The 15,046-nt window shown below is 37.7% G+C and overlaps 1 protein-coding gene across 1 annotated transcript; it reads right to left on the minus strand.

Moving 5' to 3' along the window:
• Positions 1-10,568: 10,568 nt before the first annotated feature.
• Positions 10,569-13,345, minus strand: kcnf1b (potassium voltage-gated channel, subfamily F, member 1b). The gene has a single exon (XM_026279342.1). It carries the CDS (start codon positions 12,199-12,201, stop codon positions 10,723-10,725), a length of 1,479 nt encoding a protein of 492 aa, XP_026135127.1. The 5' UTR covers positions 12,202-13,345; the 3' UTR covers positions 10,569-10,722.
• Positions 13,346-15,046: the final 1,701 nt, after the last annotated feature.

Raw genomic sequence — 15,046 nt, forward strand, 5'->3', positions numbered from 1 at the left:
AAAGTGAAGGGTGCAGGCAGAAAGGAACCGTGGAGTGTCAAGGAGGAACCTGGGCTGATGTAAATGTAACAATGTAAATTTCAACTTGTTCCCCAGTTTCTCATTCTTAAGTTATTATTTTGAAATGCAAAAATGCGGACATTTAAACTTAGAAATGTGAAGTTTCTATTTTTGTTAAAGCATGAGGTGGAGTTGGCTGTAATGTAAATATTGTTTAACATCAAGTATATTAAATTTTTGTTTATTTATTTTCTAGACACTTTAAATGACGCAATTTTCTGTGGTAATTAACATTATAGCATAACTTGGAACATTTCTTATGTTACTCTATATACTGAGAGAGTGTGGGCAAAATTTCAGCATATTACATATAAAGGATATTAAGTTATTTTTGCATGTTTCATGACACATTCAAAGTGAAATGTCCGAGTGGTGCTAAAATGTGCTAAGTTTGATCCAAAGTTAACGTGAACCTGTCAACATTATATTCCATTGTTTATTGTATTTATCGCAGAAGTTCGAAAATACTGGCTGTTGAATTGTGGTGAAAGGTTACATTGCATTAAAAAAGTATTTGATCTCTTTTATTATGACTTGTGTTTCACAGGTCTTGTACCAGTGTGCTCCCCATCACAAGTGCAATGCTATACCAGGTGAGCTACTGAGCAAGTTTACTACATCAAAGAAGTCATATACAGTATTGTTCAAAATAATAGCAGTACAATGTGACTAACCAGAATAATCAAGGTTTTTAGTATATTTTTTATTGCTACGTGGCAAACAAGTTACCAGTAGGTTCAGTAGATTGTCAGAAAACAAACAAGACCCAGCATTCATGATATGCACGCTCTTAAGGCTGTGCAATTGGGCAATTAGTTGAAAGGGGCGTGTTCAAAAAAATAGCAGTGTCTACCTTTGACTGTACAAACTCAAAACTATTTTGTACAAACATTTTTTTTCTGGGATTTAGCAATCCTGTGAATCACTAAACTAATATTTAGTTGTATGACCACAGTTTTTCAAAACTGCTTGACATCTGTGTGGCATGGAGTCAACCAACTTGTGGCACCTCTCAGCTGTTATTCCACTCCATGATTCTTTAACAACATTCCACAATTCATTCACATTTCTTGGTTTTGCTTCAGAAACAGCATTTTTGATATCACCCCACAAGTTCTCAATTGGATTAAGGTCTGGAGATTGGGCTGGCCACTCCATAACATTAATTTTGTTGGTTTGGAACCAAGACTTTGCCCGTTTACTAGTGTGTTTTGGGTCATTGTCTTGTTGAAACAACCATTTCAAGGGCATGTCCTCTTCAGCATAGGGCAACATGACCTCTTCAAGTATTTTAACATATGCAAACTGATCCATGATCCCTGGTATGCGATAAATAGGCCCAACACCATAGTAGGAGAAACATGCCCATATCATGATGCTTGCACCTCCATGCTTCACTGTCTTCACTGTGTACTGTGGCTTGAATTCAGAGTTTGGGGGTCGTCTCACAAACTGCCTGTGGCCCTTGGACCCAAAAAGAACAATTTTACTCTCATCAGTCCACAAAATGTTCCTCCATTTATCTTTAGGCCAGTTGATGTGTTCTTTGGCAAATTGTAACCTCTTCTGCACATGCCTTTTTTTTAACAGAGGGACTTTGCGGGGGATTCTTGAAAATAGATTAGCTTCACACAGACGTCTTCTAACTGTCACAGTACTTACAGGTAACTCCAGACTGTCTTTGATCATCCGGGAGGTGATCATTGGCTGAGCCTTTGCCATTCTGGTTATTCTTCTATCCATTTTGATGGTTGTCTTCCGTTTTCTTCCACGTCTCTCTGGTTTTGCTCTCCATTTTAAGGCATTGGAGATCATTTTAGCTGAACAGCCTATCATTTTTTGCACCTCTTTATAGGTTTTCCCCTCTCTAATCAACTTTTTAATCAAAGTACGCTGTTCTTCTGAACAATGTCTTGAACGACCCATTTTCCTCAGCTTTCAAATGCATGTTCAACAAGTGTTGGCTTCATCCTTAAATAGGGGCCACCTGATTCACACCTGTTTCTTCACAAAATTGATGACCTCAGTGATTGAATGCCACACTGCTATTTTTTTGAACACACCCCTTTCAACTAATTCAACTAATTGCCCAATTGCACAGCCTTAAGAGCGTGCATATCATGAATGCTGGGTCTCATTTGTTTTCTGAGAATCTACTGAACCTACTGGTAACTTGTTTGCCACGTAGCAATAAAAAAATATACGAAAAACCTTGATTATTCTGGTTAGTCACATTGTACTGCTATTATTTTGAACAATACTGTATATATAGAGAGAGGGAGCTATTTACATTTTCATATCCGAAGCAAATGTCATAATGTATTATTTTACTCTTTATAAATAGATAATTAGCCACTGTAATCATAGTTTGTGTGAAATAAAGAAATAAAAAATAAAAAAAATTTGAGTTGTTGGAAACTGTAGTGAGTTGGTATAAAGTCTGGGGTTATTACAGAAACTGAGAGCTGTCATGATATATACAAGCATGTTTTCTACTATAACTACACCAAAAAAAAAAATACCTGTCTCCATTACTCCCTCATTGCATCTTTCTATCTGTCCCGTTTTGTCTTTTTAACAGACCACGATATATTAGAGTTCCTCTAGTTTCTTCAACCATAACTGAGGTGGTACAGCTCAAGCTCGCATGGACATTTCCCACAATGCTGTGTAAGTTGAGATGCCAGTCAACCCACCATGTTGTCAGACATCTTGACAAGACACAGAGACATCTTGACGTTTCTAAGGGAACTGAAACAAACAAGCCCTCATTAAGTGAGAAAATGACAGATGCACACACAAATCTCGAACACACACACCAAGACTTACAAAATAACATTAGATGATGGCAGTTAAGCAGACGGAGGATGCAGCCAATCAAACACACACATGCACAAACACACAACTGCAAAGTCATGTAGACAAAAAGAGCAATAGAGAGAGAAAGAGAGAAGAGATGACAAATGATAAACAGAATATTTTTGCTGACAAGGGACACAACAGAGCTGACGTTAGGTTTAGAACATTGAAATGCTATTTGAGTTTCTGCACAGTCGTCTCAGCTGGAGATTATTTTGTGCGGTGCATATGTAACAGTTTATGCTGTGATTAATGGTTGATGTTTCTCAGACTGAGAATCTGATATATATGTCTAATAAATATTTAAATACAACAACAGTAAATCTGATTTAGCTTGCCAACAAGAGCTAAAGAGACTGTAATTCAATTTGACTGACAGACCCTGAACAGTAAAAGTGCTGGTAGATACTCCATTAAATCACCTCAAAACAAATGACCTATCAGGGGGAATTTCTATAAATTGATTAATTTCAAATTCTAAAAATAAAACTGACAGTTCCAATACTGAATTCTAGTTCTAAAATAGCCTTCATCAATCAACCCTTGAGCGCAATAAGCATCAAGCAACACACAAACTGAAAGAACTACAAGAACTTCTAACACTCTGCTCAATAAAAGTTATTAGTCGTCAGTAATTTCAAGCCAATAGTCTTTATTGAAGTCTACCCACAGATTAACCCCACAATATTTTTCTTTTCAGAGAGAACAGTTAACAATTAAAAAGCTGTTCACCCTATACTTGTGCTGCAGTATCATACCAAACCATCAATGATTAATAACACTAGAGTAATAAACTTCTTTAGATCCAATACATAAAAAAACACTTACTATTACTGATTGATACAGATAGTTTATAAAGTTGAAAAAGTGTTGAAAAGTTGAAAAATGTGCTGCCAAACAGTCAATATCACAGTAGCGTTGCTGCAGCGTTACAGAGCGGGGGAAAGATGGCACAGTCTGTCTGATAGAAAAGAGGAAATGTGAGATGCACACAAACAAAACACTCTGCTAGGCTCATCTTATTGAGAGAGAGATAGAGAGATATGTGTGCCCCATTGTGTCGTTTATATACTGTAATGTGTATCTGAACTTGTGCTGTCTACCCATTGGCTCTGCTGGATGATCACAGCTACACACTCTTTTGGAATGGCAGGAGTTTACACACAAACACACATAGCTCAGCTTCATCAGGGATCTGCTGATACCCATAAAAAAAAAAAAAACATTCACACGGCGTTGAGCCAACAAATGCTTCCTCAGAGACCTGCTGCTCCCGGATCTCACGCGAAAGAAAGCAACAGACCATGAACAGTATGTCAAAACACACCTGTAAATTTCTACATTTTTTCAAACACACACTTATCCCTCTGCCTGGTTATGATACTTCCTGCTTTAAGTCTAACATCAGCTTCAACAGAAAAGGACAGCACACAAGGTTCTGTGTGTGTCAAAGAGATGAGTGATTAGTTGAATCTCTCGCTCTGTTAGCCAGCATTAATCTCCGTGATATATGAGTGCCTTAAACACATCCACACACATTCATGCTTGTGTGTTTTGTCAACATCGCTCTCTGATTAACACATATGTGCAGCTGCTGTCCTACATTAAACTCATTTATGGATCACACAAGTGAATCACATATAACAAGCAATACCAATAAATGACAAGAGTTGAGAGATGGATGAGGTCAACACTTCAGAGGAATTGTCTAGGCTTGTGCTTAAGCAAATCCATCTCAGTCCATTCCAGCACAAAAAACCACACCATCAGACTCTGAGGAGAAGACGTCAGTGTAACCAAATTCCAGATGCATTGTTGCTCCCTAATGGAAACGATTCACTGAGCAGACAGAAACGGATCTACACAGTAGATTAGAATCCAAACAATAATGGAAGATTTAAGGAAAAAAGGATGACAAATGTATGACTTGAACAGAAGAAAATAGGAACTGTGTATTTATTTCTGAGATGGCAAAGGTAAATTTCCCTCCATAACTTTTAAACACTGAAGATTTGATTACCCACAATGCAGCAGATGGCATGGGATAGTGTGTTCAATTACAGCAGGACCTCAAGGACAGAGGTCAGACCAAGAGGAAATTCGAATCAATCAGTACAGTGGACGAAGACAAAGGTTATTTTCTATTCTAATAATTTTCACAATATTAAAAATTAATATTAACAATTTACTGTATTTATTAAATCAAATAAATGCAAACTTGGTGAGCGTAAGATACTTCTTTCAAAAATATAAAAATCTTACCAGTATTAATAATTTTTTTCAGGCATATCAAAACATTGCAAAAATCAATATACCTGTACATGAACTAAATAATAGAGCAAGTATGGTTTGTATTTGGCTGGTAAAGGTCCTAGACAGTTTTTAGTCCCGGTCCATCCTAGGATAACATCATATTCAAAATGTACATTAATAACAAACAGAAATGAACTTTAACTCAGCAAGCCTGTCCACTATTCTTCTCACTCACTTCCTTATCTGAGAAAAAAAAGACCGCTTTATCCCGCTTGCAGCTTGTTCAAAATGCTGTGGCTCAACTCTTACGGGGGGTCAAAAAGAGGGAGCATATTACCAGTGTTGGGAAAGTTCACTTTCTACATAAACTAGTTCAAAGTTCAATTCACAAATTTTAAAATGAACTAGTTCAGTTCATAGTTCAAACTACAAAATTTTGAACTAAGTTCACACAGTTCCAAAAATGAACTAGTTCATAGTTCTTTTTTTCCATATGTTGCTGTGAGCTATTATTTTTCAAAATTATTGCAACAGCCCATATAGAATCACAGATAGAAATTATTTTATCAGTTATAACAATGAAGCTATGCGTCAGATTTCATCTTCATATCCAATTTTGAATCCTTATCCAACCAGGGTTTACATTAGCATTGAGGGGACAGCACTTCCCCCTTGTTACTTTAATGCTTTGTCTCCCATTCTCACCGACCTGTCATAAACATCATAAAATTCTTTTAAATGATCATACGTGTGTTACACACAAACATGCACATTCTATCACAGTGGGGACTTTTCTTTGGCTTACAACTGTTTCAAGCTGACCTTATATATATATATATATATATATATATCCCTTAACCTTTAGCCTAACCCATGCAGAAATATTTTAGTATTTTAAAATAAATGTTTTAATATTGAAGGAGCCAAGTAATTAAAAATTACAATGTCTAAATAAAAAAAAGACATAAATATATGGTTTAATTGTTTATAATAAGATCAGTAATATTGCGATATAATAAATAGATAGTTAATAATAGCGAATTCCTAACTCATGATTTTAATAGTTTAATAATATATGTAATATTGATAGTTTAAATAAAAAGCAACAACAACAAAATTATAATATCATTACAATAATTAATATTAAGAATGTAATTACTCCAATAATTATTGCAATTCATTATTTAGAATATTTGAAGAATAACAATGATTATTGTTATTACTAAACCTATCAAAATTTATTTTCATCATTATTATATTATATTAATATTAAAGTTCAAATTAATAGTTTAATTCTTCCATATAACACAAAAGCATAAGCTTATAGAATGTTGAATTTTTAAAATGTAACTCACAGAACATTTCTTGTGGATCGTTCTCAAATCTTTTTCATGTCTGCACAAATCAAAACAGCAGATTTGATATCAATGACCATAATACTCACAACCAATCGCAACATGCCAAATTTCAACGTTTTCCACACACACACTTCAGAATGCTTGGAATGTACTACAGGCCTTTTTTTCTTCTTCTTCTTTTTTTTCACTGTTGGAACTTGACAGTCCCTGGTCACCATTCACTTTCACTATGGAAAAGATTTAAATGAACATCCTGCCTCTTCCTTCTGTGGTTTACAGAAGGACAAAATCATTCTAAAAGATATGAGGGTGAGTAAATGATGAGTAAATGATGACGGAATTTTCCTTTTGGGGAGAACTGTCCTTTTAAGGCATTTTTATATGCTTTGTTAAAGCCATTTTTGCTAATAGGGACCATTATCTGTTCCCCTCCATGAAGGTAATTACAGCTTTTGCCCTCTCTCCAGGGAACAGATCTGAAACACAGCAGAAATACTATATACACAACAGAAATCATTCAAAAAGAGTATTATCCATTCAGCTTATCCATTCACCTTGGTTCATCTTCTTAATGGGTAAGGTATAGGAGCACAATGTGAAAAAGCAGTTCTTTTTTTCTCATAAAAGACAATCATTACTCGTTTCTTTCTTGTGCTCTTTGAAGTAAAAGGTCAAGTTGTTCTGTCTGTTTGAAGGACGGTGCCGTGTTTGAGTAATTATCTCGGACTGGATTTGCCAGAGTGTTGGACTAATTATTTTTGCTGTTAGAACCCTAACGAGCAGCAGAACTGTGGGCATGAGCTGGCGGCTGCAGTCAGAACATGATCAGTGCTCACAAACGGTTACTAACAATCATACAATCTCCTACATTTCCACTAAAACACACAGATTCAGCCAAGCTCTAAATCACAAAACACCCAGCTGTGCTCCTAATGTCACCTTTACTGTGAGAACAAGTTGAGTGCAGCTGAACCAGCCTGGTCACACAAACCTTTCACATTTGATTGCTGCTGTCTATAGATGGAGGTAAAAGAGATCTCATTTTTTATTTTTCTTTCATTTGAGGCTGAAGACATTGAGTAAAACTCAATAAAGTATGGATGAATGGATGATTTCACCCAAGAGCCTTTTACCTTTCTTAGCAACAGCAGATTTATTATCACACAATTCCGAGAAGCAGTTGCTACTTATTAGATGTCACCATTTATACTGGAAGGTTTTTATTTTTTATGCAGCATAATTCCAAAATATTAAATGCAATTAAGTGTTTGAGAGCACACATAATTGGATGTTTAAATGTCAACAAACACTTGAGTCACATAATGGCAATTACACACCCGGAGGATAACGGAACGGACAGAAGAAAATATAAAACTGCACAGAAAAATGACTGAGAAATGGTTCAGTTTCTTTTAGCAAGGGAATTCACTTATAGCCTGTCAAAAACACTTTAATTATATGCTGTGGTTGAACAAAATGTATCTTTTTTTTTTTTTAGTATGATTAAAAGCACCAATTTTAACATTAAGTGAAAAGTTACAAGATGTGGAAAAGTATAAAAATATTAATAAAAAAAAATATCCAAAATGCTCTTGATCACCAGAGTGAATGTGCTCCCAGCTACTCACTTTTCTGCCTCTCTCACAAATATACTTCACGTTTCTAACCTGTGCACAAACACAAGGAAGAAAAGTTTTTGTTAAAATATACTTAGCTGTGAACATGCAAGCACAAATTCTAACACATTCTATTACAGATGCTAGAATTGACTGGAAAGTGTAATCTACAGCTATAAAGCATGCAAACTCTCGCACTATGAGGATGGTATGTAAATGCTCTCTTGTCAGCAAAGATTACAGTAAAAGGACATTCACTTGTCCAGTGCATGCAAGGAATAAGCCCTCACATGCACAAAACCTCAGCTATATACATACTTGCAATTATAATCACAATCTCATTCATTCTCTAACTGCACTTTAATTCACACATGCACTGTAAAACTTGCAAGCAAAATGATTTTCAAAGGATGTCTTTAAATCTTGAATGTATTTTTTCTTACTCCATTAACAAATTATATTAAGCATAAACGCTTGAAAGTTCAAGGTTAAATAAAAAAAAAAATTGTCAATACAGGGAAAAAAATAACGATATTTAATAGATCATATAGGTATTTATAGGTCACAAATCATAATATCAAATAAATTAATTCATTTATCAAAAACATTTAAGTTAAACATAAGTTATACTGATTAAGAAAATTACAGAATTTGATTAATTGATTAAATATGGGAATTAGGCACAGCTATATACACACACACACACAATCTTAACAATGTAAATTTCTATACATTTCACAAATCTAACTTCCATGGTTTTCCTGAGTTTCCCATGACCATGTGAATCCTGCATAAATAATTTTGGAGAACAGACTTATGGAAGCACATTTTTGTCTCTTATTCTCAATCAGAACATCACATACAACAGTTTCAAATGGGAACAACATTTAGTGGCATAATTACGGCTGAACTACATTTAGGTCCTGTTAATTGGCATAAATGCCCTCTAGTCTTAGTCCTCTATGCAAGAATCAATGCTTCAAACCTGTATGGAAACCACATCAACAATATTTATTATTAAACTTTAAGAGACACTAAAACTGTAATACAAAAGAAGTATTAAACTATTCACACTAACCCACACAGAAGCACACCCTCCTCACGCTGCGACTCTAAACCATGTCAGCTCTCTCATCACGCTTGGAGGTGCCAGGGCAACCATCTTGTCTGAGCGTTTCGAGGGTGTATGTGAGAACCCCCTGCTGTGCAGACATGTTCAAATGTTTCTCTATATAACAACCAGACACACATTCCCTCTATAAATGCTTAGTATCGGTTCTCATGACTGACACCAGCTCACATCATGCTGGGGGTGTTATTCTTAGCCTCCAGTGGCTCTTCGCTGAATTCCGGCATGTTTATGTGGATTCTGTGACTCATTTGTTTTTATCTCTGAGCTGGAATGTTGAGTCAGGAATTGGACATCAGGAAATAACAATATAAGAATAAATCAAAATGGTGAAATTTTGTCAGACACCTGTCCTGTTTTGCTAACTGCTTGCACAGGGGCGCTGTGCTTTTAAGCAAACCTGAGCAAATAGACCAGTTTTGAGCAACACTGTAATTCAAGGACAAATACAGTTGTTTTATACTATAAAATGCAGTGTGGTCACATGCAATTACAAGTGCCTCCAAATGTGCTGCAAGTAAGCCCATTTACAACTTTATTTAGCACTAACCACATGTAATTGGATCACTTTGAAGAGGTAAGGAGACAGTGTGTAAGAAAGTTAGATGAAAATTATTTTGTTTGAGGATGGAGTGCTTAAAAGAAAAAAAACTCATCTGTAGCTCAGTTAACATCCGAGTTACCCTTCCTCCCAGCAAAGACTTTTTTAGAATCTCGCTCATGTCTACAGCTTGTAAGTCCTTTTCATACTGAGAATGGAAAAAAACACCATCATAAAAATGGACAGATGCTTGGTATTTGTCAGACAGTTGCTTCCTAGCAACAAATAAAATCTGAATTTCAGAAACAAACACACATATATAATATAAATGAATAATTAATGCCAAATACAAAGAGTGAAGATGCTACCTCACCACTGGCAAGAGTGCTAACACAACAAAATAAATACATTTTGCTTATATGAATTTTTATCCTACCCTCATCACAATCTCCTCCTTGTGGAGTCAACCTGGCAATTCACAATATATAAATGTAACCATGTACCATCAATTAACAGGATTAAAAATCAAATAAAAAAGTAAAATGGTACTTTCTTACCTCAGATTTGTCCTGTAAATCTTTCATAATTTTGCACTGAGAACGTCTATGAGGATAGTAGTCGTGTATGATACTGTTGTCTCACCTGTAGCTTACTGCATGTGTGTTTGTGAAATATATGAATCTGATGATGTAAACATTTTGGTTGCGCCATAATCATCTAAAACACATACGCGTGAAATTTGACATGCACTTTATTTAAATAAGACAAAATAACACTTTTGAAGGGGAATTGATTTTTGCTGTCCAGTGAAAACACAGCAAGCATCTTGACGGTCACACTGCAGCTCGGTAGTTTATAGCGCACAATGACCATAACAACACAATCTCACGTGAAACTTAAATTGCTTTACGAGTTTCTTTCACTCTGGTCCGAAGTCAGGCTTTTCTTCTTCACTGGCTCCCTCTCAGTTCTGTGCGCTCGCGAAAGGAGCGGGATGTGTGTATCGCTACGCGACGCGCGCATGGCACCTTCCCACGCGTTCCCGGGCGCGTCACACCTGCGCGAGGAGCTTTTCATTGAGAGTTCGAGTGCGCGCAGCTCCATGAGCTCCAACTCGTGCTTGGCGGCTGTTTCTAGCACTTTCTGCTTGTTGTAATAGATGACGAAATTGTTGATGATGGGATGGATGGGCAGCGCTATAGCGATCACCCCGCACAGAAAGCTGATGGCCGCGTTGCACCGACCTAAGGTGGTTTTTGGGTAGATGTCCCCATAGCCGACGGTGGTCATGGTGATGATGGCCCACCAGAAGGACTGCGGGATGCTTCTGAACAGCGTCTCCGGGTGGCTCTGCTCCATGGTGTACCCGAGCGCAGAGAACACGAAGATGCCCACTCCCATGTACATGAGGAGCAGCCCCAGCTCCTTGAAGCTCCGTTTGAGCGCGTACGTGAGCGTCTGGAGGCCAGAAGAATGGCGCGCCAGCTTGAAGATCCGCGCAATGCGCATGATGCGGAGCGCCTGCACAGCCTGCTGCACGTTAACCAGCTCCATCATTGCCGTGCCGAGGTACGTGAGAACCAGTACCACGTAGAACGGCAGGATGGCCAAGAAGTCTATCATGTTCATGAAGGAGAGTGCGAAGCGCACCTTGTTTGGGGATGATGCGAGGCGCAGCACGTACTCTACCGTGAACCAGCCGATGCACGCCGTCTCGATAGCATCTAGGGTCGGGTGCTCAACGCGGTTCCCTTCGGAATCCTCCACCTGGAGGTCCGGTATGGTCCCGAGACACATCACTACAGACGACACTAATATGAACAGAAAGGACACAACGGCAATTACGCGCGCAGGGAGCGAGGACTCTGGTTTCTCCATGAGCTTCCAGAGGAATTTCTGCCACCTTTCAGAGCGGCTCACGCTAGGGTCACAGTCCAGATCATCCAGGATCAGTTTCACCTTGTCTGCAATCTCTGCCAACTCTTCCTCCTTCTCAGACAAGTTACTCTTGCAGCATTCGTCCAAGTAGCTTAAGTCAATCTTCCAAAACTCCATCTCTTTGATAAAACAAATAGGGCAGATTCCGCGCTTCATATGGATCTCTCCAAAGTAGTAAACTTCTACTATACATTTAAACGAGTCAGGATCTCTGTCGAAGTAGAATTCTCGTTTTCCAGGGTCGTAATCATCACAGAGCGAAGAAATTACATCAAAACTCCGAGTTGAGCAGTTTACAAGCTCGGCGAGTCTGCTGTCCGGATAGCGGTTGAGAATGTCCCCGCACAGCACCAGCCGCACGCCGCCGATGTTTACGGCGATTTCTTTCTCATCGCGGCTCGATGCGTTGTTACAGTGCGCGAACCGGGTCCTCGGTAGCGTCCACATCCTCGCAGCCCTAGTCTCAAAACATTTAAATCGCGTTAAAATGTTAGAAACGGTGAGTTGAAGAGAAAGCGCATGGAGAAGCAGGATCCTCTTAGGTCAAAAGAGGATGCTGATTGACTTCGTAAATACTAAATACATGCTGAATGTAATATTAATGCAGTTTTTTCTTGAGGAAAAAAAAAACTTTGATAAGAAAAAGAATCAAGAGAATGATATCTAGATTTGAGCAGATAACATTTCTGTGCGCTTTTGCGCAGTGAGAGCGCACAGTTGGCACAGCAGTAACAGGTCTCCCCCCTCCTCCCAGTGCACATCTCTCGCTTTCTCCCGCTCTCTCTCTTTTAACCCCCAGGTTTTTAAAACTACATCTCGTCTGGTGTTTATTGCCATTTCCAACGTGTTTAATAACTCTTTTGCCCAACTTACGAAAGATCAATAGCTACTAGTGAAAAGAGAGCGAATTTAAATAAGGCGAGGGGTCGACTTTTTAAAATAATTGATTTATATATACTGTTTCAGGGTCACCTCTAATTAAAAGCTGCTGATATTATTATTGATATTTTAGAGGATTTTCTAGCACAACGCAAATTGTAATTTGCCATCTAAGGTACAATAGATAAACCATGTTGATAAACATAACTTTTTTTTGTACAGCTGTTCTCAACAAAAAGCTCGCGAGTAACGTACCGTTGCTGTGGTTACCTCAGTCGAACATGGGCTGTCTTTTCTTAAACTTTTTTGATTACTGCTTGAAAACATACACCGCCCCCCCCCCCCTCTCATTTCTATTTTCACAGGCAGTTGTTGTGAAGTTCCGACTTAAACTTGTAAAAAAGTCTCTAGTCTCTTCTTGTAATTAACATCACTCACCTGGAGTAACTTGCACAGCCCACAGTAAGAAACTGGATATTTTCATCAAGTTGATACATACAGTACATACATACATACATACATCACAGGAAGAACGCGTGTGCTAAATAAAAAACCTGAATAGATCGTTTCTGAAATAGCATTAGTCACTCAACATTAGTTCTCAGTTTGTCGGGCAGAGGCAATCACCAGCATCCAGGAGTAATTGCGCCACCCTTCAGATTCAATATAGACAGCGAAGCTTTGTTTTGATGGGTTTTTTTTTCCTTTCTTCACAAACAACCATTCCATGTTCAAAGTCACTTAAATCCCCTCTCTTCCCCATTATGCATTGAGTTGCTGCCATGTGATTGGCTGATTAGCAATTTGTGTTACCAAGCAAATGAACAGGTGTACCTAATAAAGTGGCAGGTGAATTAAAAAAAAAAAAATATATATATATATATATATATACACACACACACACACACACACACAACATACATTAGGGATGCACCGGTATCGATACTGAGCTCCTGTACTCGTTAAAATGCCCCTAAACAAAACCCCAACACCACACAGCATGTGATAAGTGCCATATTCAGACAAAGAGACACCAACAACAGAACAACAGACAGTAGAGTGGAGTTATTATTAGAGATTAAGGTTGTCTAGGATATCTATGCAATGAATATAATGTTAAACATTCAGTATTAATGCTTGTATATAGCTAACGTGCACGAGTGATAAAGCACACTGAGTGGATTGAGCGCGCAGCGGCGGAGATGCGCAAGCTTGTCGAGTAATACAGTTAATTACCGGAAAGTTTGTAGTTCGGTCGGATATGTCAAAAGCAAGTAAAACAATGTACAAGTTACTTAACGGTAGGGAGAGAGAGAGAGCACGCTCGTGCACTTCTGTTGTGTGATCTTTGATGTAGCACACGCATTTGGATTAAAACTAAATCGTAAAAAAATACAATTTATAGGGCATTCACTATAAACATCATTTATTTTCAACCTTAGGCATACATGACTTTCTGGCGATAGTGAATAGCAGCCTGTATGTAATGTGCTGTCCCTCTCGTTCTGCACCAGAATACAAATTCATGCACACATTGCGCGTTTTGCTTGTTTGGGTTTTTCTGCATTATATGTGTGGCTTTGAAATATAAATCGCAGCACGTTTCAGATTTAAAAAAAAAAAAATTGTGTAAAAGATATCACAGGAGATTTAGTGGTTACCTTAATTATTACAGCAAGCGCGTCATGCTCTAATGCTATTAAATTAAAGATGATGGACCACAGAGCAAAAACATGAACAATGGATGTAACCAAAACTGAATTATATTTTAATGGGCATAATTAAGTGTGAAAATAACCGGATGTAGGGGAAAGTGGGGTGATTTGTGCCAGAGGGGAAGTAGTTCCACCCCTTGTTTCTGGAAAACCATTGAAGAAATTGGTCATGTGACTACATAATTTTAAAAAGCCATCCAGTTACTCATCCTCCAAAGAAGAGAGACACATGGCATGAGAGGTAATCACATTTTTTTTTTTACTTTAAAAGTGAAATTTCTATTATCAAGGTTTTTTGATGTAGCGTCTGAACAATTCTAGAAAAGTTTGAAAACATTTCACACGTTTTAGTGCTTTACCAGGCTACACAATGAGTCTATACAGTTAGCATGATGTTAGCTCTTAACTGCTGGATCATGCTAGTTTTTCTAATTTTTGGGTATGGGGTGATTTGTGCCAAAGGGCCAGTGGCACTACTCACCTCCACTTATGATTATTTTCAACACATTATTAATTTGTAATTGTACATTGCACTATTGCATTTTTGCACTTAAACTATGTGGCATTCTTAATTTTAGACAAAAACCCATTATGCCAAGCACTTATAAATGGAAGACCGACAAAAAAGTTATATCTTACTTCTGATTGGTTGATTGGAATGACCTTGAAAAGTTATATCTCACTTCTGATTGGTTGAT

This window comes from Carassius auratus, chromosome 13 (genome assembly GCF_003368295.1).
Source record: "Carassius auratus strain Wakin chromosome 13, ASM336829v1, whole genome shotgun sequence".
In the NCBI taxonomy this organism is placed as follows: Eukaryota; Metazoa; Chordata; class Actinopteri; order Cypriniformes; family Cyprinidae; genus Carassius; species Carassius auratus.